The 21,014-nt window shown below is 35.1% G+C and overlaps 2 protein-coding genes across 7 annotated transcripts in view; one reads left to right on the forward strand and one right to left on the reverse strand.

The window, feature by feature from the left end:
- LOC145314675 (signal transducer and activator of transcription 5B-like) overlaps positions 1 to 21,014 on the reverse strand; it is a 160,437-nt gene that overhangs the window by 72,325 nt on the left and 67,098 nt on the right. The gene's annotated exons all lie outside the window — the stretch shown is intronic.
- Positions 1 to 21,014, forward strand: part of Sos (Son of sevenless guanine nucleotide exchange factor) — a 32,983-nt gene that overhangs the window by 6,126 nt on the left and 5,843 nt on the right. For 5 of the 6 annotated variants that reach the window (XM_080154683.1, XM_080154682.1, XM_080154685.1 and 2 more), the window contains 16 exons: positions 5,455 to 5,601; positions 6,204 to 6,335; positions 6,643 to 6,786; positions 7,117 to 7,262; positions 7,376 to 7,540; positions 8,013 to 8,117; positions 8,558 to 8,623; positions 9,531 to 9,725; positions 10,193 to 10,357; positions 10,803 to 10,926; positions 11,427 to 11,663; positions 11,977 to 12,110; positions 15,950 to 16,057; positions 16,385 to 16,475; positions 19,536 to 19,643; positions 19,956 to 20,141. In XM_080154683.1, coding sequence (XP_080010809.1) covers positions 5,455 to 5,601; positions 6,204 to 6,335; positions 6,643 to 6,786; positions 7,117 to 7,262; positions 7,376 to 7,540; positions 8,013 to 8,117; positions 8,558 to 8,623; positions 9,531 to 9,725; positions 10,193 to 10,357; positions 10,803 to 10,926; positions 11,427 to 11,663; positions 11,977 to 12,110; positions 15,950 to 16,057; positions 16,385 to 16,475; positions 19,536 to 19,643; positions 19,956 to 20,141 — 2,253 coding nt within the window. Of the gene's footprint in view, positions 1 to 4,273; positions 4,320 to 5,454; positions 5,602 to 6,203; positions 6,336 to 6,642; positions 6,787 to 7,116; positions 7,263 to 7,375; positions 7,541 to 8,012; positions 8,118 to 8,557; positions 8,624 to 9,530; positions 9,726 to 10,192; positions 10,358 to 10,802; positions 10,927 to 11,426; positions 11,664 to 11,976; positions 12,111 to 15,949; positions 16,058 to 16,384; positions 16,476 to 19,535; positions 19,644 to 19,955; positions 20,142 to 21,014 lie in introns of those variants that run through there. The other variant, XM_080154686.1, reaches the window with a different exon arrangement.

The following is a 21,014-nucleotide window of genomic DNA, read 5'->3' on the forward strand; positions in this document are numbered from 1 at the left end:
ATTCATATTATACCCCCATAAGCTTATTTTTTAGTTTTTTCACCAAAGAGGGTAGAAAAAGAGAGAAAAATGCTTATAGTCCTCTTAATTTTTACATTTTTTCCCCCCCCCCAACTACATATTTTTTTTTTACCCCCTCCCCCCTGAGCAGGGGATCCTATGTAAAATATATTATACACCCATGTATTTTTGATCATCGTAACTAAAAATCAATTTGTAAATAGCACTTAGAATTCGAATTTCGATCTGAAATTTTGCATGATTAATCCTTGGTAGGGCTATTTTCCTTAAATCGAACAAAAAGTTGGAAAAGTAAAAGGCTAACGACTGGCAGCTCAGCCGTTTAGCCATTTTTTTGGCTATTTTCAAGGCAAATCCATCACAAAACCTATCCCCAAGAGTCCACATAATACTCTTTGCCGCTCAAAAACCTTTTCAAACGGTTCTAGTCGGGCGGTAGTTACTGGTACTAGAAATCTAAAAAATGTTTTTTGTATCATTTCACATGATTTAAAGCAAAAATATGTTTCAAAAAGTTGATTCCTACGTAGGGGGGGGGGGGGGGGGGGTTAGATATACCACACTTTTCTGGGATCTTGCCGAGTCAAGTATCAACTGTGGGGAATACCAAAGGATGACTCCATGCAAAATTTGAGCCGGATCCGGCAAAAACCGGTTTTTATAAAAAATCGGTTTTTAGGGGGTATCAGTAAATCGATTCAACTGGAGTAAAACCGGTTGGAGGAACAAAAAATTTTACTTCACATGAAATTAAGCCAATGCAATTGCCTACAAAAATGTACTTCATCGTCAACTTGATTGGACAACTCTTTCCCCTCCTAAATGTCCATTAAAACCTCGGAAACGGCAAAAATCGCCAAAAATCATGCCTTCGGCGGCGAATAACGGCTAAACGGTCAGTCGGAGGCGAACCAAATATAAGTAAAGAAATGTCCGCCTCAAAAAGTCGTTCAACATCAAAGAGATGCTTGAAGTCTCTAAAACGACTCCTTCCCCTCCTTTAAGGGGAAACTGAAAAAACTTTAATGAAATGACAGGCTGGTCAATTTTTAGGCCATTTTTTGCGGTTTTCGGCCCGCCACGCCCAAACGGTTTGAGATAATCTCACGGGACCTTTTGCCCAACCTAAGTCTGGTTATTTGTGAGGTCTAGGGAAAAAAATCAGACTTACGCAAAAGATTATAATCATAATCTTTACACAGAAAAATGGCACGAGGTGAGAGTTAGAGGGGGCAAAATGAGCTGACAAGTGATTTTTGACGGCGCGCAGCGACGTTGTGCTTCATCCAATCCGGGATTTTTTCTTCTTCTTAGACCTCACAAATAACCAGACTTAGGTTGGGCAAAAGGTCCCGTGAGATTATCTCAGATCGTTACCTAGGATTACTCATGCAAAATTTCAGATCGAAATTCGAATTCTAAGTGCCATTTACACATTGATTATGAGATAGTTAATTAAAAACCTCCCCTTACTCAATTTCAGGCTGGCCACAAACATACCTACTATTTCCACTATTTTTGCATACTATGCAAACTATTCCAAAAAAATATGCTATTTCCACTATTGTCCAAAATTGCATACTATTTCCACTATTTCTTTGGATTTCAGATAAATCTTCAATTTTTAGGTAACTAAAACAAACTGATTTTTTTGATCATGAAAAGAAAGCCAAGTAGCAGGTTTCATCGCATTTTAACAGTATCTAGTCCCTAGTATCCTATTTCTAGAGCTGCGGGGGGCTCTAACCCTGCGGGGCAATCATTAACACTTACCTAACCTAAAATAACCTATCAAATGCTACTGTGAAAATACGGCAAAATCGCTACTTTGTTTTCAATTTTTTTTTAGAAATGTTTCCAGAAGAAAGTAGTCTTTCAGTTCAGATTGTTGTACCTTTATTGAAAGTTATTGGTATTTCTACATTCAATGTAAAGATTTTTTTTTGAAAAATACCAAAACTTGGGGTAATTAGTGACACAACCAAAAAGATTTCACCCAATTATCTCTAAAACTAAGGGAGTAGCACCCAAAATAAAATTGCTGGTATGTCGTGTCACGTTTGACGAGTCACCACATTTCTCCCCCCACCCCCTTTTGCAATTAGATGATAGGGTTGATTTATCAATTACATAACACTTGTTCCTTCGCCCCTCGCCTCAGGAAAATAGCTTAAAACCAACCAAGTTTTTTATGAGCTTAGCTGAAAAGTATAACCGATTAGGACCAACATACTTTTGGCTTTAGAAAAACAAACTTACCTACTACTTATATTATAGGATAAAAATTAAACTAAAAATAATCGTTCATAAAATTGTGGCTAATCTTCCTTTGAATCATAATTAAATCATACTGACAATAATTATAAAGTATCTAACGGTTTCGGACATCATATAATGCAGTTTGAAAACAATAGGACAACTTTAACATACCTAAATTATCGTCAAGAGCTATCCGTTACGTAAGGACGGATATACATGAGAACCTATTTATAGAAAAGCAGCACTTAAAAAAACTCCCAGCTGTAGTAAAGGTAAACAATATACTGACACTGAACATAACCTGTCGCGACAATATATGGACGTAAAAAGTATAAATTGAACATACACAACTTAAAATAGCGCAGCTACTGTCTATATGAAAAATGTTAAAAATGCTACGTACTTTCTAATCATAGATAGGCTGGTTTTAAGAATTTAGAATCAATTGTATACTATTGGAATGTGTCGATCTACTTTAAATAAATATGCCATATCTAGTATATCAGTTTTATTTCAGTATTTAGTGTTATCGCTGCGCTACATACTTTTGGACCGGATTGTCCTATATATGAACAACAAGGATGACAACATCCATAAGTAGCGAAGCACAAACAAATAAATAAGAATTTAGATATTAGTTGTTTAAAGCATGTATATTAGGAAAAAATCACGAAACCTTTTCAACATTTGTTTTTAATTTCTTAATATTTATATTTCAGTACTATGACTAACAGACTGACGGTCAAAGTAAATTACACACTGGATGCTTAAACCAACGGGAAATTTAATTTGATATATTTAACTACAAAAATTTTTAAAAACGGACCATAAACACCAAAGATAGGAGGAAAAATGTGAAAAATATAAAAATAGCCAAAAACCTGCAAAAAGGCAGTCTGACCGCTATTGATGTTTTCTTGAAACGACAGGAAATTTAATTTTGATATATATAACTGAAAACCTTCGGAAATCAGGCCATAAACACCAAAGGTATGGAGAAAAATGTGAAAAATACAAAAATAGCCTAAAACCTGCTTAAAGGCAGTCTGACCGTCATAGTTGTTTTCTTGAAACGACAGGAAATTTAATTTTGATACTATAACTGAAAAATTTTTGGAAATCGGACCATAAACACCAAAGATATGGAGAAAAATGTGAAAAATACAAAAATAGCCTAAAATCTGCTAAAAAGCGGTCCTACCACCATTGATGTTTTATGGTTAATTGTGCTCCTTTATAATGGGAATGTTGTCTAAAAATATTAGCCTTTTATCTTTTATAGGAGCCGAGAAAATCACGTTTCCCCCAAACTAAGACATACGGACAGACGGACATTTCAAATTACTGATAGCTAACCAACATTTTAAGGCCCTATAGTGTTTTAAATGCTTGCTATTTCATACTATTTTGTTTAAAATGCATACTATTTCATACTATTTTTAAAAAATTTGCATACTATTTTTAAAAATTTTACATACTATTGCATACTATTTACTTTTTTTTGCATACTATTTTATGCTATTTTGAAAAAAAGTCTGTGGCCACCCTGCAATTTTGATTCAACAATTTTATTTAGAATGTCATAGCTGTACTTTGCAAGAAATGGAAAAAAATTGCGGGATATTGCTAAAAAACTTCCATATTCACAAATCCACATTCATGTAACTCTTTTATGGGCTAAGATCATGCGCGTTTTACATTTGGTGGCACATCCGCTCTCCCCCCCCCCCCCTTTCAATTATATCCGCAAGTAATGTAATTTTTCTAAAAAGAATATTTTTTTTCATTAAAGAATAATCTTGGGATAATTGGAATTATTTTTATTTAATACTTATTAAAATTATATTTTTAAAGTAACACCTAAAGTAATCTGAGTTTTTTTAGTAATGTATTGCTAGTAATGATTGATAGATAGATAGATAGATTGATAGATAGCTGGTGTTAAAGATGGATAAATAGATAGATAGTTTAATTATGTTGCTAATATTCTTATCATGTGCGAGAAATCATATTTAAGAGATCTTAATATGATAACCAAGGTATTGTTATTAAAAGATGAATAGATAGATAGAAAGATAATTATGTTGCAAATGATCTTATCATGTGCGAGAGATCATATTTAAGAGATCTTATTATGATAACCAAGGTACAATACATAGTTAGATAGATGGATAGAAAAAAAGGTTCTTGAGATATTAATATTTTTACGGTTCATTCTATTGTTATTGTCTACATTTTGCCTCTAGTTGAAAAGTTTGGACACTACTGTAATTTGTTTAAAGCCAACGAATAAGATCAAGTGGTTGTAAACCATAGTTATTTTCAGTCTAATTTCCCCTCAACCTCATAGACCATTATTTTACCCGATTCCTGAAAATATTCCAGGTATAAGGTATAACCATTGATTTTTTCCCCCGGCTTTTTTTGAAATTCAAGTAGTGCAGTTGCAATTATTATGCCTTTTGGTGAAAAAAATACTTGTGTAAGAATTTTAACTATTTTGGACAAGTATTATGCCCATTAATTTCACTTTGAAATTTTGACGCCCCCCCTATGGGGGTCAAATAATCATTGCATCAGAACTATGGCTTCATGGTGCTTCCTGAATAGGTCTTGAGGAGTAGAAATTTTTAAAATATCTCGTTCCTAGCCTGAGAAAAGTTCAAAAAACCTCTTAAAATTGGCCAATTTTCAAAAATGGCTTTTTTAAGGTTTTTTTTAAACTTTTCTCAGGCTAGGAACGAGATATTTTGATAATTTAAAAAATTCCTGATTCTACTCCTCAAGACCTATCCAGGGAGCACCATGAAGCCATAATTCTGATGCAATGATTTTTTTATCCCCATAAGGGGGGCGTCAAAATTTCAAAGTGAAATTACTGGGCATAATACTTGTCCAAAATGATTAAAAATTTTACACAAGTGTTTTTTCACCAAAAGGCATAATAATTGCAACTGCACTACTTGAATTTCAAAAAAAAGCCGGGGGAAAAAATCCCCTAATAACCAACAAGTGAGATAAATGTTAGATAATATTTGAGAGGTATAATAATATAAATGACAATATCTTGAGAGGTCGTCAATTTTACTATAATATGTTTCCCCTCAACGGCTGCTGAAAACACGCAAGCTTCATGATTTATTTCAATTTGATTATAAGCTGCAATTATTCTAGGTGTTTCGTCTGCAAATCCTACAGGTTGAGTACGCCACTCCCGACGAAGTAGACGCAATATTCTCCAACATCACCGACATTGTGGAGCTCACCATGACACTCATCTCCAGTCTGGAGGACACATTGGAGATGGCGGAGGAGGGACAGGTAATATAGAATCGTCTTATCTATTTCAAACCTTGTGTAAGGATTTCTTTTACAATGAGGTATTTTAAGAACATGTCAGCTCTACAATAAAGTCATTCGTCCATTTAATGTTTTTTTTTAAACTTTTTAAATAGATTTTTTTGTTTTTGTTTTTGTTTTTGTGATATTTGCGTCTATTTTAATCATTTTAGCAGTAGATTTTACTTTATTTTAGTCCTGGTTTCCAAAATAATATTTTGTTTCGCTGACAATTTTTGAATTCTCCTTTGATTTACTGAAAGGTTTCATTAGAAACGTAATGAGAAAACCTAATGACACAAATCAGGGATCTTTAGGGATAAGACAATGGACGGTAAATTGATATACAATACATCCCCAATTAAATATAAACAGAATTGTACCGTCCATCTGTAGAATAAATTATTGGTTAAAAAGTTAAGACACTAGGTAGTATTTGGAAGCAATCCTTCACAATTCAATAAAAATACCTCAAGTTTATAAGACAACAAATAAGAAACGTGGTTATAAAACTTTGGGTACCAGTGTAATTTTTTGCAAATGTCCAGTCCCTGCCTGGTACAAATATTAATTATAATGTTCAGGTGACTGCTGTTGGTCCCTGCTTCGAAGAATTGGCGGAGGCGGAGGAATTTGATGTTTATGAAAAGTTTGCAGACGAAGTTTTGAGTCCTAAATCTAGTCAATACCTGGTCAATATTCTTTCTAGGCCAGAGGTAATAGATAGATAGACATAGGACAGATAGATAGATAGTTTTGAGTCCTAAATCTAGTCAATACCTGGTCAATATTCTTTCTAGGCCAGAGGTAATACATAGATAGATAGATAGACAGATGAACAGACAGATAGGCTGACAGACAAAAAGACAAATATTTTCAGTCCCTCTATCTAATCAATTCTTGTTAAAAAAATCGAACTAAAAAGTAACCCTTCCCCTATATTTTCAATTAAATTAAAAATAAGGGTTAGGCTTTCCTTGCTTTCTTGAGATAAATCACCAACATAATAATGTTACTCTGCAGGTTTCTGATAAGTTGCAGTCCTCTGGCCACGGGTTCAAGGAAGCTGTCAAATTTTACCTGCCCAAGTTAATTCTGGGACCTGTCTCACATTGCTTCCATTACTTCAAATACATCGAGCTCCTTACCAAGTTAACACAGAATGAGGTTTGATTTCTTATTATTTTCCAGTAAAAATTTCAAAATCGATTAATATCTGCTGGATTAGAACCAGTTCTCAGCCTTACTGAAAAATTATGTTAAGCATGAAAGTAAAATCATGAAATTAATACCAGTTGTGTTTAATTTTTCATTTAAAATAGACGGATAGATGGATATAAGATTTTCAGTTGGAATTTCAAAGATTATCTACTAGTCTTACTATTACAGGATATTTCCTTATTAATAGGAGGAGCGTGACAAACTAAAACATGCGACAGCCATGTTAACCCACCTACAGAACAAGCTATATCAATATTTATATATTTGTCTATTAAGGAGGAGCGTGACACGCTAAAGCAAGTGACAGCCATGTTAACTCCCCTACAGAACAAGCTAAGCACCATGTGCGCCCAGAGCACAGCCCTCGGTCACATCGGCTCCGGCAGCATGACCAAGAGGAAACACAGTGAGGTCTTTCACAGGTAACCAAGCATATTTTTGTATTGTATATTTCTGAACCTAAAAGAGAAATCTGTTAATCAAAAATCAATACAATCTATAAATTTTGTATGAACTGTTCGTAATGAATTTCCAGGTATGGTCCAGGCCGGCAGTCTCGCCAGCAGTCACTAGGCCGTCTCAACCAGCTCCAGCAAAGCATCGTGGGCTGGGAGGGGAAGGACATTGTCGCCAACTCCTCGGAGATTGTGTACGAAGGAAAGCTGAAGGTTGGAAATGATAAGAAGAAGATGAAGGATAGGTAAGTAATTTATTCTTTTGATACTTAGTTTTTTGCACCTTTCACTTCCTTGTTATAAGTTAGATTTGAACAAGAATGACAACATCCATAAGTAGCGAAGCTCAAAAATTATTGAGGGAAAGCAGAAATAAAGTTAACTAGGTATAGAGCATGGCCATAAAAAAATCATTAAACCATGGCCATAATAAAACATTAAAAAATCTAAGAATCGATCTAGCATCCCAATTGATAAACAAATCATAATAAAACTTGATGGAAGAATGTATTATATTAACTTATTTCATCCCTGAAAATTTCATATGTCTATTTTAATAAAGGTCGAGAAAATCACGTTTTCCCCATAGAGTTACGGACGGACTGGTGGACGGATAGTCAAAGTAAAATACAGAGTAGCTTCGCTACTAAAAATTATTTTACTTTATAATGAAACTATTAGGTACCTACCTATAATTTAATTGGAATTATATTATAGGTATGTGATACTTTGTGACGGTCTGTTGATAGTTTGTTCTCAGCAGACGGGAGGACGGCGACCAAGCAGCTCATCAGCCTCCAGCTCAGCTGCTGGTGAACTCAGGTAGATATTTACTAGTTGCTTAAAACACTTTTCTAACGGCCACTATGATATTTTATTAAACAAACTAGCGGCACGCAAACTGATTTTTTAAATTCTATGTTTTAATCATCTGTTTGCCAAAAAATATGTATATCTATGAAAAGCCGTTTTATTTCATTGGATTTTTTGTGATTTCTCTTGGGAGGCTAGTGACACTCTCCCCCAAATTTGTTATAAACCTTCCCAGAATGACCTATTAGAAGCTACATTGTGAAGGAGAACCATATCGGTTCAGCGGGTAGTGAGAACCTTATGTACATACACAAAGATCCTGTTACTTTATTATAAGGATACACACACAGTTGGTTTTTATTAAAACCGAAAAATGGTTAAAATTTTGGATTTTCAATTTTTTATTTTACTGTTTTATTTCATTATTGTTATTGATTTTGTTGCTATAGGTACAGAGACAAGTATCTAATTCGTCTGATCAGCATTCAAGACAGAGAAGATGAAGAAAATTTTAAGTAAGTTTGTTTTTGCAGGCTATGGATACTGATAGGGAGGGAGGGGATATTGGACTATAATTTACACTAGGGTTGGGCCGGATACTTTTTTGACCGGATACCGGATATCCGGCTGATTTCAAATTCCGGACATCCGGTATCCGGCCGGATATCCGGCCAACGCCGTATATCCGGCAAATTACCGGCTAAATTACCAGATATTAAAGTAGCAAAAAATATTTATTAATAAACTTTTGAGATTTCATATAATAAAATTTGCATATAAAGATAAACATATTCAAAAAATGTTCTTCTATCTTCAATAATAAGAAAATTATAGCCATTTAAAATTTTAAAAAGCAGAGATTTTTGGTGTAAAATATAAAAAAAGTTATAGCCGGATATCCGACCGGATAGTTTTAATATCCGGTATCCGGCCGGATATTGAAAATGGCCGGATATCCGGCCACACCGGATATCCGGCCAAACCCTAATTTACACTTTACATTAAGATTTATAACTATGTTATCATATTTGTCAACTACAAAACTTTTGGTAGGTACTTTTTATTGAACTTTGATTGATTGGTTCCAAACTTTTTTTAAAATACAAAAGGTGTAATTTTGTTTATCATTTATTGTCATATATATTAATTTATCGTCCAATGTCTTATCCCATAAGATCTTTGCATATAGATAATTTAAAACATCGATATAGTATTACTTGGATGTTGCAGCAGATTTACATGTTTTCTAATAAAGTGATAAAATGATACTCGCTAGAATAACGATACTCCCACTTAATACCCTTTACCTCATCCCCTAGTACTGGATGAACGATCTGACCAATAATCCATAATATCAACCTAAATTGACGACAAACTTATTGCTGTCACTATATCCAAGTAAATCCAATATCCATTATTTAGGCACACATTCGAGATTTGTCAGCGAGACTCTCAGCGGGTCATCTTCAAGTGTGAGAGCATGGAGGACAAGAACGACTGGATGGCGGCCCTGGTCATGCTCAACACCAAATCCATGCTGGAGAGGACACTGGACGTCATCCTGAATGATGAGGAGAACAGACATCCCCTCCGGCTTCCTGATGCTTCTCTTTACAGGTTGATTTTTTGTAATTTAATGTGTTAGTTATCTTTTATTTTATGACTGATATCATTTTCTGTCCTTTTTTCTATCTTTGTATGATAATATTCTGTATTAAACAACCCAATGAGTTGTAGTTATTTGTCGAAAAGGTTTTTGGGTTCATGTCAAGCCTCTCTCTATGTTATAGACGTTAAATAAAAACCATTGCTATTTTTGTAAGTCACGTGTGGACATATGTGGATTAGAGCAACTCCGCGCTAGACTTATAGACAAAGCTCATAATGCCACCAAAAGATAAGTTTATGGACTCGAATTAAAGAGCTTTAAGTTCCTCACTTGAACAAAAGGACTCTGCCATTTGTTGGATTAAAACTTTGGGTACTTTGATTGGTTGTCTAAAACTTTTCAACCAATAATTTTAATCCCTTATAATCTTGGACCTTGAGTCATAGTTATTAAACTATCTATCTATATATTCTAGGTTTGCCATAGAGGACTCGGCGGAGAACCTGATGTTCGAGGAGAGGGAGGAGAGTAGTGGGGTGCCCATCATCAAGGGGGCCACACTTATCAAGCTGGTGGAGAGGCTCACGTACCATGTGTACGCCACTCCAGTCTTCATGAAAACATTCCTCACAACTTACAAGTATGATTTACATAAGCTTTCTTCGATGGTTTTTCTATTTTCGGATTTTTTCTTTTTCATTGCTTTACAAAAAAGGACAATCAATCGTAAAGTCACAAGAACTTTTTTTTTAATGTATGGTAGGTTAAAACAGAACTTTAATGCTTTTGATTAGAGAGAGATTATTCCTTGATGCTGATAAATTTTGATCATGAAAAGAAAATAAAGTAGCGGTTTTCGTCATTTTTTCACAGTAGCTTTTGAAAGCTTATCTTAGGTAAGTTTATGTAAAGGAAATGTTATTGATTGACCCGCAGGTTTAGAGCCCCCACCTCCCCGCAGGGGCCAGAAATAGAAGAAAAGCTACTGAGAAAATACGATGAAACCTCTACGTCGTTTTCTTTCCATGATCCAAAATACCTTTATTTCCAGTTTTTTTTATCTATTTATTTATCTATCTATCTAGATCTTTCTGTACCCCACAAGAGCTGTTGAACCTCTTAATGGAAAGGTTTCACATCCCCGACCCTCCCTTCCCATCAGACTGTGAGGAACAGACGGATAAATCTAAAAAGATGCGCTACTCACAGGTATTACTTGTTCTTGTTCAATAGTAAAAAAAAGGTTATTTCCCTAAAGAGATTCTCATTCAGGCATCTAAGGGATAAGACAATGGCCTATAAATTGATGAACAATAACATTTCCTATGATAATAATACACAAATTGCTCCTTTTGTAAATAATAATTTGTGGTTGAAACGTTAGGACACTCAACAAAATAAACTAACCAATCAAAATTCAATAATAGTTCCCAAGGTTGTTAAGCCACCGAATAAGAAAACGTTATTATATAACTTTGGGGACTACTGTAATAAACATCCCATTGTCCCCTAAATGTATTAAATTATACATGAAGTATATATATTATACAGTATATAACATACCTAGTAGTCCTGTAAATTGTACTTTCGTTTTTTTTCTTGATAACAAACAAATAATTTGGCATAATTATTTTTTTTTCCTTTTTTAGAATCTTTTTCACTTTAAATTAATAAAAATAAGAATCTTAACATATTTTTGTTTTTATTAGGATCTGAAACGGTTTCGCAAAGAGTACGTGCGACCCGTACAATTCCGCGTTGTCAACGTGTTGAAACACTGGGTTGACCAGCATTTCTACGACTTCTCTGAGGACACAGAGCTGCTGCACTCCCTCACCTCCTTCCTGGACAAGATAACCGGGCGCCACATGAGGAAATGGGTGGAGCCGATTATTCGCAGTGTTCAGAGGAGGCTGGATAATGATGAGAGACAGAAAGATATTCAGGTGAAACATTTGATCTTTCATTTTGTTATAATGGTAAAATATCTATATGTTATGAATTATAATCATACTAGCGGCTGCTATGTATCTAGGGGATCTATATCCAAAGAGGCACGGTGTAAAAAAAAGCCTAAACTAAAACAATACCTAGAATTAAATAAAAAAATTTAAAAAACCACCATGTGACCTAAGTAAAGCTTCCCTAAAAGGGAGAACTCAATCAGTTTATTAGTTATGGAGATCTTAAGCTACAGATAAAAAACCTTATTATTTTATAAAATAAGATAAAAATATAAAATGTTCTAACTATCTTTAGTATAACTTTGAGCGGTCACCACCCCCAATAGAAATCCACATGAAGAACCCGTCTTCTGATTGGCCAGAATTGTTGACATATCATCCAATAGAAATCGCCAGACAGCTCACACTTATCGAGTTCAATCTTTACAGGTAAGAGAAAAAAAAACCGCGAACCCTTGTACAGATAAAAAATCCGCGAACTTATCTGGAGAAAATATCTGCGAATTCTGTATAAGGCGAGGGGATAGATGTTTTCTGTAGAAGTTTAACTGCCAAAACAAGATGTTATTTTAGTAACATATTGATTTGATTTTAAGAAAACAGGATTTTCACTAAGTTTATTTTTAAAATTTACGTCAAGATGTAGTTTTAATGTTTCCTTCTTGATAAACACAAATATAGATAAAATTAATGTTCTAAATATATATTCTATTTATTTATTTTTAAGATTAGGTTATTGTTAATTATTATTTGATAGAATATATTTAAAAAGATTTATTTAATAGTAGGTAAAATTAATTTAGATTTTTTAGAAAGAAAGTCTTACAAGTTTTTTCAGAGTCTTTATAAAGGGGGGGGGGGGTTTAATGCAACCATCTAGTAATCAGTGAGCAAATGGCACTTAGAATTCGAATTTCGAGCTGAAATTTTGCATGGGTAATCCTTGGTAGGTCTATTTTCCCTAAATCGAACAAAAAGTTGGAAAAGTAACGGCTGGCGGCTGCAGCTCAGCCGTTTAGCCGTTTTTGGCCTATTTTTAGGAAAAAATTCATCATTATTTACGTAGGAATCAACTTTTTAAAACATAGTTTGGTTTAATTCATATTAAATGATAGCAATAACCATTTTTTAAATTTCTAGTACCAGCTGCTAAACGGCTAGAACCGGCTGAAAACGGCTGGGAGCGGCCAAGAGTATGAAGAGTAGAAAGGGCTTGTGACATGTCTAGGGGTAGGTTTTTATGGGTGCTGAGCTCAAAAATACTACTAAAAATAGTGACGGCCAATCCATATGGCAGCTGGGTAACAGCTGCAGCTCAGCTGCGAGCGGCCAAGAGTAGAATGAGTAGATAGGGCTTGTGACGTGTCTAGGGGTAAGTTTTTATGGATGCTGAGCTCAAAAATGCTACCAAAAATAGTGGCGGCCCATCCATGTGGCAGCTGGGTAACGGCGGCAGCTCAGCTGGGAGAGGCCAAGAGTAGAATGAGTACATAGGGCATGTGACATGTCCAGGGTTAGGTTTTTATGGGTGCTGAGCTCAAAAAAACTACCAAAAATAGTGATGGCCAATCCATGTGGCAGTTGAGTAATAGCTGCTGCTCAGCTGCGAGCGGCCAAGAGTAGAATGAGTAGATAGGGCTTGTGACGTGTCTAGGGGTAGGTTTTTATGGGTGATGAGCTCAAAAATGGTACCAAAAATTGTGGCGGCCAAAACATATGGCAGCTGGGTAACAGCTGCTGCTCAGCTGCGAGCGGTCAAGAGTAGAATGAGTAGATGGGGCTTATGACGTGTCTAGGGGTAGGTTTTCATGGGTGCTGAGCTAAAAAATGCTACCAAAAATAGTGGCGGTCCATCCATATGGCAGCTGGGTAACGGCCACAGCTCAGCTGTGAGAGGCCAAGAGAAGAATGAGTATATAGGGCTTATGACGTGTCTAGGGGTAGGTTTTAATGGGTGCTATGCTCAAAAATGCTACCAAAAATAGTGGCGGCCAATCTATATGGCATCTGAGCAACAGCTGCAGCTCAGATGGGAGCGGCCTAGAGTAAAATGAGTACATAAGGCTTGTGACGTGTCTTGGGGTAAGTTTTTATGGGTGCTGAGCTCAAAAATGGTACCAAAAATAGTGGCGACCCATCCATATGGCAGCTGGGTAACGGCTGCAGCTCAGCTGGGGGAGGCTAAGAGTAGAATGAGTAGATAGGGCTTGTGGGCTGTAGCTGTTACCCCGCTGCCATATGGATGAGCCGCCACTATTATTGGTAGTATTTTTGAGCTCAGCACTCATAAATACCTACCCCTGGACACGTCACAAGCCCTATGTACTCATTCTACTTTCAGCCGCTCCCAGCTGAGCTGCCGCCGTTACCCACCTGCCACATGGATAGGTCACCACTATTTTTGGTAGCATTTTGAGCTCAGCACTCATAAAAACCTCCCCTAAGACACATTACAAGCCCTATCTACTCATTCTACTCTTGGCCGCTCCTAACTGAGCTGTAGTTGTTACTCAGCTGCCATATATGGATTGATCGCCACTATTTTTAGTAGCATATTTGAGCTCAACACCCATAAAAACCTACCCCAAGACACGTTACAAGCTCTATCTACTCATTATACTCTTGGTGGCGCGCAGCTGAGCTGCAGCTGTTACCCAGCTGCAATGTGGATGGGTTGCCACTATTTTTAGTACCATTTTTGAGCTCAGCACCCATGAAAACCTACCCCTAGACACATCACAAGCCTTATCTACTCATTCTACTCTTGGCCACTCGCAGCTGAGCTGCAGCTGTTACTCAGCTGCCATATGGATGGGTCGTTACTATTTTTGGTAGCATTTTTGAGCTCAGCACCCATGAAAACCTACCCCTAGACATGTCACATGCCCTATGTACTCATTCTACTCTTGGCCTCTACCAGATGAGCTTTGGCCGTTACCCAGCTGCCATATGATATGGATGGGCTGTCACTATTTTTGGTAGCATTTTTGAGCTCAGCACCCATAAAAACCTACCTCTAGATAAGTCACAAGACCTATCTAATCATTCTACTCTTAGCCGCTCGCAGCTGAGCAGCAACTATTACTTAACTGCCATAGGGATTGGCCAAAACTATTTTTAGAAGCATTTTTGAGTTCAGCACCCATATAAACCTAATCCTGGACACGTCACATGCCGCATATACTCATTCTACTCTTGGCCTATCTCGTCTGAGCTGCGGCCGTTACCCAGCTGAGCTGCGTCCATTACCCAGCTGAGCTGCGTCCATTACCCAGCTGCCATGTGGATGGGCCTCCACTATTTTTGTTAGCATTTTTGAGCTCAGCACCTATAAAAACCTACCCCTAGACACGTCACAAGCCCTATCTACTCATTCTACTCTTGGCCGCTCGCAGCTGAGCTGCAGCTGTTACCCAGCTGCCATATGGATTGGCCGTCACTATTTTTAGTAGCATTTTTGAGCTCAGCACCCATAGAAACCTACCCCTAGACATGTCACAAGCCCTATCTACCCTTTATACTCTTGGCGGCTCCCAGCCGTTTTCAGCCGGTTCTAGCCGTTTAGCAGCTGGTACTAAAATTTTTAAAAATGATTATTGATGTCATTTAACATGAATTAAACCAGAAATATGTTTTAAAAGGTTGATTCCTATGTAATTAATGATGAATTTGCCCTAATAATAGGCAAAAAACGGCTAAACGGCTGAGCTGCCAGCCGCCAGCCGTTACTTTTCCAAGTTTTTGTTCGATTTAGGGAAAATAGACCTATCAAGGATTACTCATACAAAATTTCAGATCGAAATTCGAATTCTAAGTGCCATTTGCTCACTGATTACGAGATGGTTGCATTAAACCCCCCCCCCCCTTTGACTTTTTTATTCGAGTTATTTCCTTCTAGTAAAAATAAAATGGTTATTTGTTTTAAAGTGTAGAGTATTTTTTTTTTATAGTCGTTTATGAGATATTATTTGACATAACCAAAAATAAGACAACTTACTTTATTATAACATACCAGCGACTTTGACTCTTGCATCTGGAGGTTCTATATTCAAAGGGGTAAGAAGGTGGAAGAGAATGTCCTAAAACAATCCCAAGGGTGAAATAAAAAAAATGGGTAAAACTTTCCGGGGCCTATGCTAAGCTTCCCTAAACAGGAGAACTCAATCAGTTAAGTAATATTTTAAAACTTCACAAAAAAAACTTACTTCTTCATGGGGGTCGCTAGTAGGATATGATTTTAGTTTGATAATTTTTTGAATTATTTGTAGATCTGTGAAGCCGAGTGAACTGGTAGACTTGGCCTGGACCAGAGAAGACAAGGATAAAAGATCACCAAACCTTTTAAAGATGACAAGACACACTACAAATTTTACAAGGTACTCATATATTTTTCCAGAATGGTTGCGAAAACCTATAATATCAGCTGGATTAGAACCGGTTCTCAGCCTTATTGATATCCGTGGAATGCTGACTATTGTACGATGCGATAAATAAATGTGAAGTGCTTTCTTTTAGCTTTTCTGTAAGTTACGTAGGGTGTAGTAGACTCTAAAATTAGGGTTGGAGTTTCGTCTATTATGATATACACGAAAGAAACATCTGATTAATGTAAAACTTGGCATACTAGGAAATTAAATCTTATTAAAATCAAGTTTTACTACTTAGAAATGCTTTTATATATATTTTATTTTGTATATTTTTAGATATTTGGAACGAATGATTTTGGAGACAGATAATATGGAAGAGAGGGTGGCTGTCATGAATAGAATTCTAGAGATTATGATTGTTTTACAGGTATAGATAGATAGATGGATATATACAGATAGATAGATAGATATTATAGAGGAGAGGGTGGCTGTCATGAATAGAATTCTAGAGATTATGATTATTTTACAGGTATAGATAGATAGATAGATAGATATGTATACAGATAGATAGATTGATATTATAGAGGAGAGGGTGGCTGTCATGAATAGAATTCTAGAGATTATGATTGTTTTACAGGTATACATAGATAGATAGATATAGATAGATATATAGATAGATAGGTAGATAATATAGAGGAGAGGGTGGCTGTCATGAATAGAATTCTAGAGATTATGATTGTTTTACAGGTATAGACTATAGATAGATAGATATGTATACAGATAGATAGATAGATATTATAGAGGAGAGGGTGGCTGTCATGAATAGAATTCTAGAGATTATGATTGTTTTACAGGTATAGATAGATAGATATATACAGGTAGACAGACAGACAGACAGTACCTATATATCTTTCTATATATTATCTATCTATCTAGGATTATAATAATTTCAATGGTGTCCTGGCAATTACCTCAGCTCTGAACAGCTCAGCAGTGCATAGACTCACACTATCTATCTATCTTTCTATATATTATCTATCTATCTAGGATTATAATAATTTCAATGGTGTCCTGGCAATTACCTCTGCTCTAAACAGCTCAGCAGTCCATAGACTTACACTATCTATCTATCTACAATCTACATATTATCTATCTATCTATCTATATATTATCTATATATATATATATATTATCTATCTATCTAGGATTATAATAATTTCAATGGTGTCCTGGCAATTACCTCTGCTTAAACAGCTCAGCAGTGCATAGACTCACACTATCTATCTATCTATATATATATTATCTAACTATCTATCTACATATTATCTATATATATTATATATATTATCTATCTATCTAGGATTATAATAATTTCAATGGTGTCCTGGCAATTACCTCTGCTCTAAACAGCTCAGCAGTGCATAGACTCACACTATCTATCTATCTACATATTATCTACCTATCTATCTATATATTACCTTTCTAACTATCTATCTATCTAGGATTATAATAATTTCAATGGTGTCCTGGCAATTACCTCTGCTCTAAACAGCTCAGCAGTCCATAGACTTACACTATCTATCTATCTACAATCTACATATTATCTATCTATCTATATATTATCTATATATATATATATATTATCTATCTATCTAGGATTATAATAATTTCAATGGTGTCCTGGCAATTACCTCTGCTCTAAACAGCTCAGCAGTGCATAGACTCACCTTATCTATCTATCTACATATTATATATCTATCTATATATGTATATATATTATCTATCTATCTAGGATTATAATAATTTCAATGGTGTCCTGGCAATTACCTCTGCTCTAAACAGCTCAGCAGTGCATAGACTCACACTATCTATCTATCTATATATTATCTATCTATCTATATATATATATTATCTATCTATCTATATATATATTATCTATCTATCTAGGATTATAATAATTTCAATGGTGTCCTGGCAATTACTTCTGCTCTAAACAGCTTAGCAGTGCATAGACTCACACTATCTATCTATCTATATATTATCTATCTATCTATATATATATTATCTATCTATCTAGGATTATAATAATTTCAATGGTGTCCTGGCAATTACCTCTGCTCTAAACAGCTCTGCAGTGCATAGACTCACACTATCTATCTATCTACATATTATCTACCTATCTATCTATATATTACCTTTCTAACTATCTATCTATCTAGGATTATAATAATTTCAATGGTGTCCTGGCAATTACCTCTGCTCTAAACAGCTCTGCAGTGCATAGACTCACACTATCTATCTATCTACATATTATCTACCTATCTATCTATATATTACCTTTCTAACTATCTATCTATCTAGGATTATAATAATTTCAATGGTGTCCTGGCAATTACCTCTGCTCTAAACAGCTCAGCAGTGCATAGACTCACACTATCTATCTATCTATATATATATTATCTAACTATCTATCTACATATTATCTATATATATTATATATATTATCTATCTATCTAGGATTATAATAATTTCAATGGTGTCCTGGCAATTACCTCTGCTCTAAACAGCTCTGCAGTGCATAGACTCACACTATCTATCTATCTATATACATATTATCTATCTATCTAGGATTATAATAATTTCAATGGTGTCCTGGCAATTACCTCTGCTCTAAACAGCTCAGCAGTGCATAGACTCACACTATCTATCTATCTACATATTATCTACCTATCTATCTATATATTACCTTTCTAACTATCTATCTATCTAGGATTATAATAATTTCAATGGTGTCCTGGCAATTACCTCTGCTCTAAACAGCTCAGCAGTCCATAGACTTACACTATCTATCTATCTACAATCTACATATTATCTATCTATCTATATATTATCTATATATATATATATATTATCTATCTATCTAGGATTATAATAATTTCAATGGTGTCCTGGCAATTACCTCTGCTCTAAACAGCTCAGCAGTGCATAGACTCACCTTATCTATCTATCTACATATTATATATCTATCTATATATGTATATATATTATCTATCTATCTAGGATTATAATAATTTCAATGGTGTCCTGGCAATTACCTCTGCTCTAAACAGCTCAGCAGTGCATAGACTCACACTATCTATCTATCTATATATTATCTATCTATCTATATATATATATTATCTATCTATCTATATATATATTATCTATCTATCTAGGATTATAATAATTTCAATGGTGTCCTGGCAATTACTTCTGCTCTAAACAGCTTAGCAGTGCATAGACTCACACTATCTATCTATCTATATATTATCTATCTATCTATATATATATTATCTATCTATCTAGGATTATAATAATTTCAATGGTGTCCTGGCAATTACCTCTGCTCTAAACAGCTCTGCAGTGCATAGACTCACACTATCTATCTATCTACATATTATCTACCTATCTATCTATATATTACCTTTCTAACTATCTATCTATCTAGGATTATAATAATTTCAATGGTGTCCTGGCAATTACCTCTGCTCTGAACAGCTCAGCAGTGCATAGACTGACCCTGACCAAGGAAAAACTGGCTGGCAACTTGCTAAAGGTAAAAATGAAACAAAGATATTAGTTTGTGTTTATAATCTATTCCAAGAGAGAAATTGAGTAAAGAAATTCCCCCTATGTGAGTTTTTTTCAACTCGAAAGATTTTCCAGAGAATAAAATAATTCTTTTCCTCTATCTATAAAAATAGTTCTTTTTAACTGCTGGAACATAATATTTTAAAAAATAAAATGCGAAGAAAATTTCTTTATCCACGCTTAATTTGTATTTTATTTTTATATAAGAATTTTGACTTCTTTGGTTTAAAATCATATCTGTTTTTAAGAACTCTAATACTCAAATCTCTTTATATAGATGTTAGAAGAGGCGACAAGTTTAGTTGCTGACCACAACAAAATCTACCTGGAGAAACTGCGCTCCATAAATCCTCCGTGTGTCCCCTTCTTCGGTCAGTACCAGACCAACATCCTGTTCCTGGAGGAGGGCAACCCTGACTTCCTGCACAATTCCAAGCTTATCAATTTTAGCAAACGGCGCAAGGTTAGTTTGTTGAATGATTTTTAAATATTATATTAAACATATTTTTGCTAAGTTATAGACAGCTTTCCGCGGATATTTAATTAAAACTAGTTTTGTTAGTCCCGAGGGGCCGAAGACCAGAGCTAACAAACTGTGATTAATTTTATGATTATTTTAGTTTAATATTTGTGAAAAATTGTCTGAAATACGATGCTCTATATGATTTTAATGTTAGGCTGTGAACTGAGCTTGATCTTTAAATCGTTTTTATAGTGATTTAAACCGGGGCGATTCAGAGGTGAACCGAAGGTGCGTTGGTGTTAAGCCACAGCGCGCCTATAAAACATGGATTTTTAAAAGATTTTCGGCGCGGTGTTGTTAAATCGCCTGTGCACTCACTAAAATATCGATCCGCGCCAGTACAACTTTATTACTTAAGCAGTGTCAGTAAGGTATTTTATATAAAATGCCGTGTCCGTATGGTATTTTATATAAAACATTAATATATAATCTATTTTAAAAATAACTATAAAAATGTTTTCACGATAGTTTTGCAATAAAATATTAAAGTAATTAAAAAAAATATTTATTTATTAAATAAATCACTCGGTGAGTGCCATTGCCGCGCCGGGCCCGCGCCACTGCCCGATTCAAATCGCCCATGCAAATTTGATTTAAAGATTGATATTAATAATTTGATGGTGCGCCAAATGAATCGCCCCGGTTTAAATCACCTATAAACGATTTAAAGATCGAGCTCTGGTTTTGATGGATATTAATCGGTTTGTAAGCTATACTGGAATTGATGTTAAGACATTTTATCTTAACATAAAGTTTTAATATACATAGTTAGTATGTTTTGTGCAGAGTTGTGGAGCCGGGAGCCGCCATATT

Source organism: Acartia tonsa, chromosome 3, assembly GCF_053477335.1.
Source record: "Acartia tonsa isolate MP-2025a chromosome 3, ASM5347733v1, whole genome shotgun sequence".
Lineage (NCBI taxonomy): Eukaryota > Metazoa > Arthropoda > Copepoda > Calanoida > Acartiidae > Acartia > Acartia tonsa.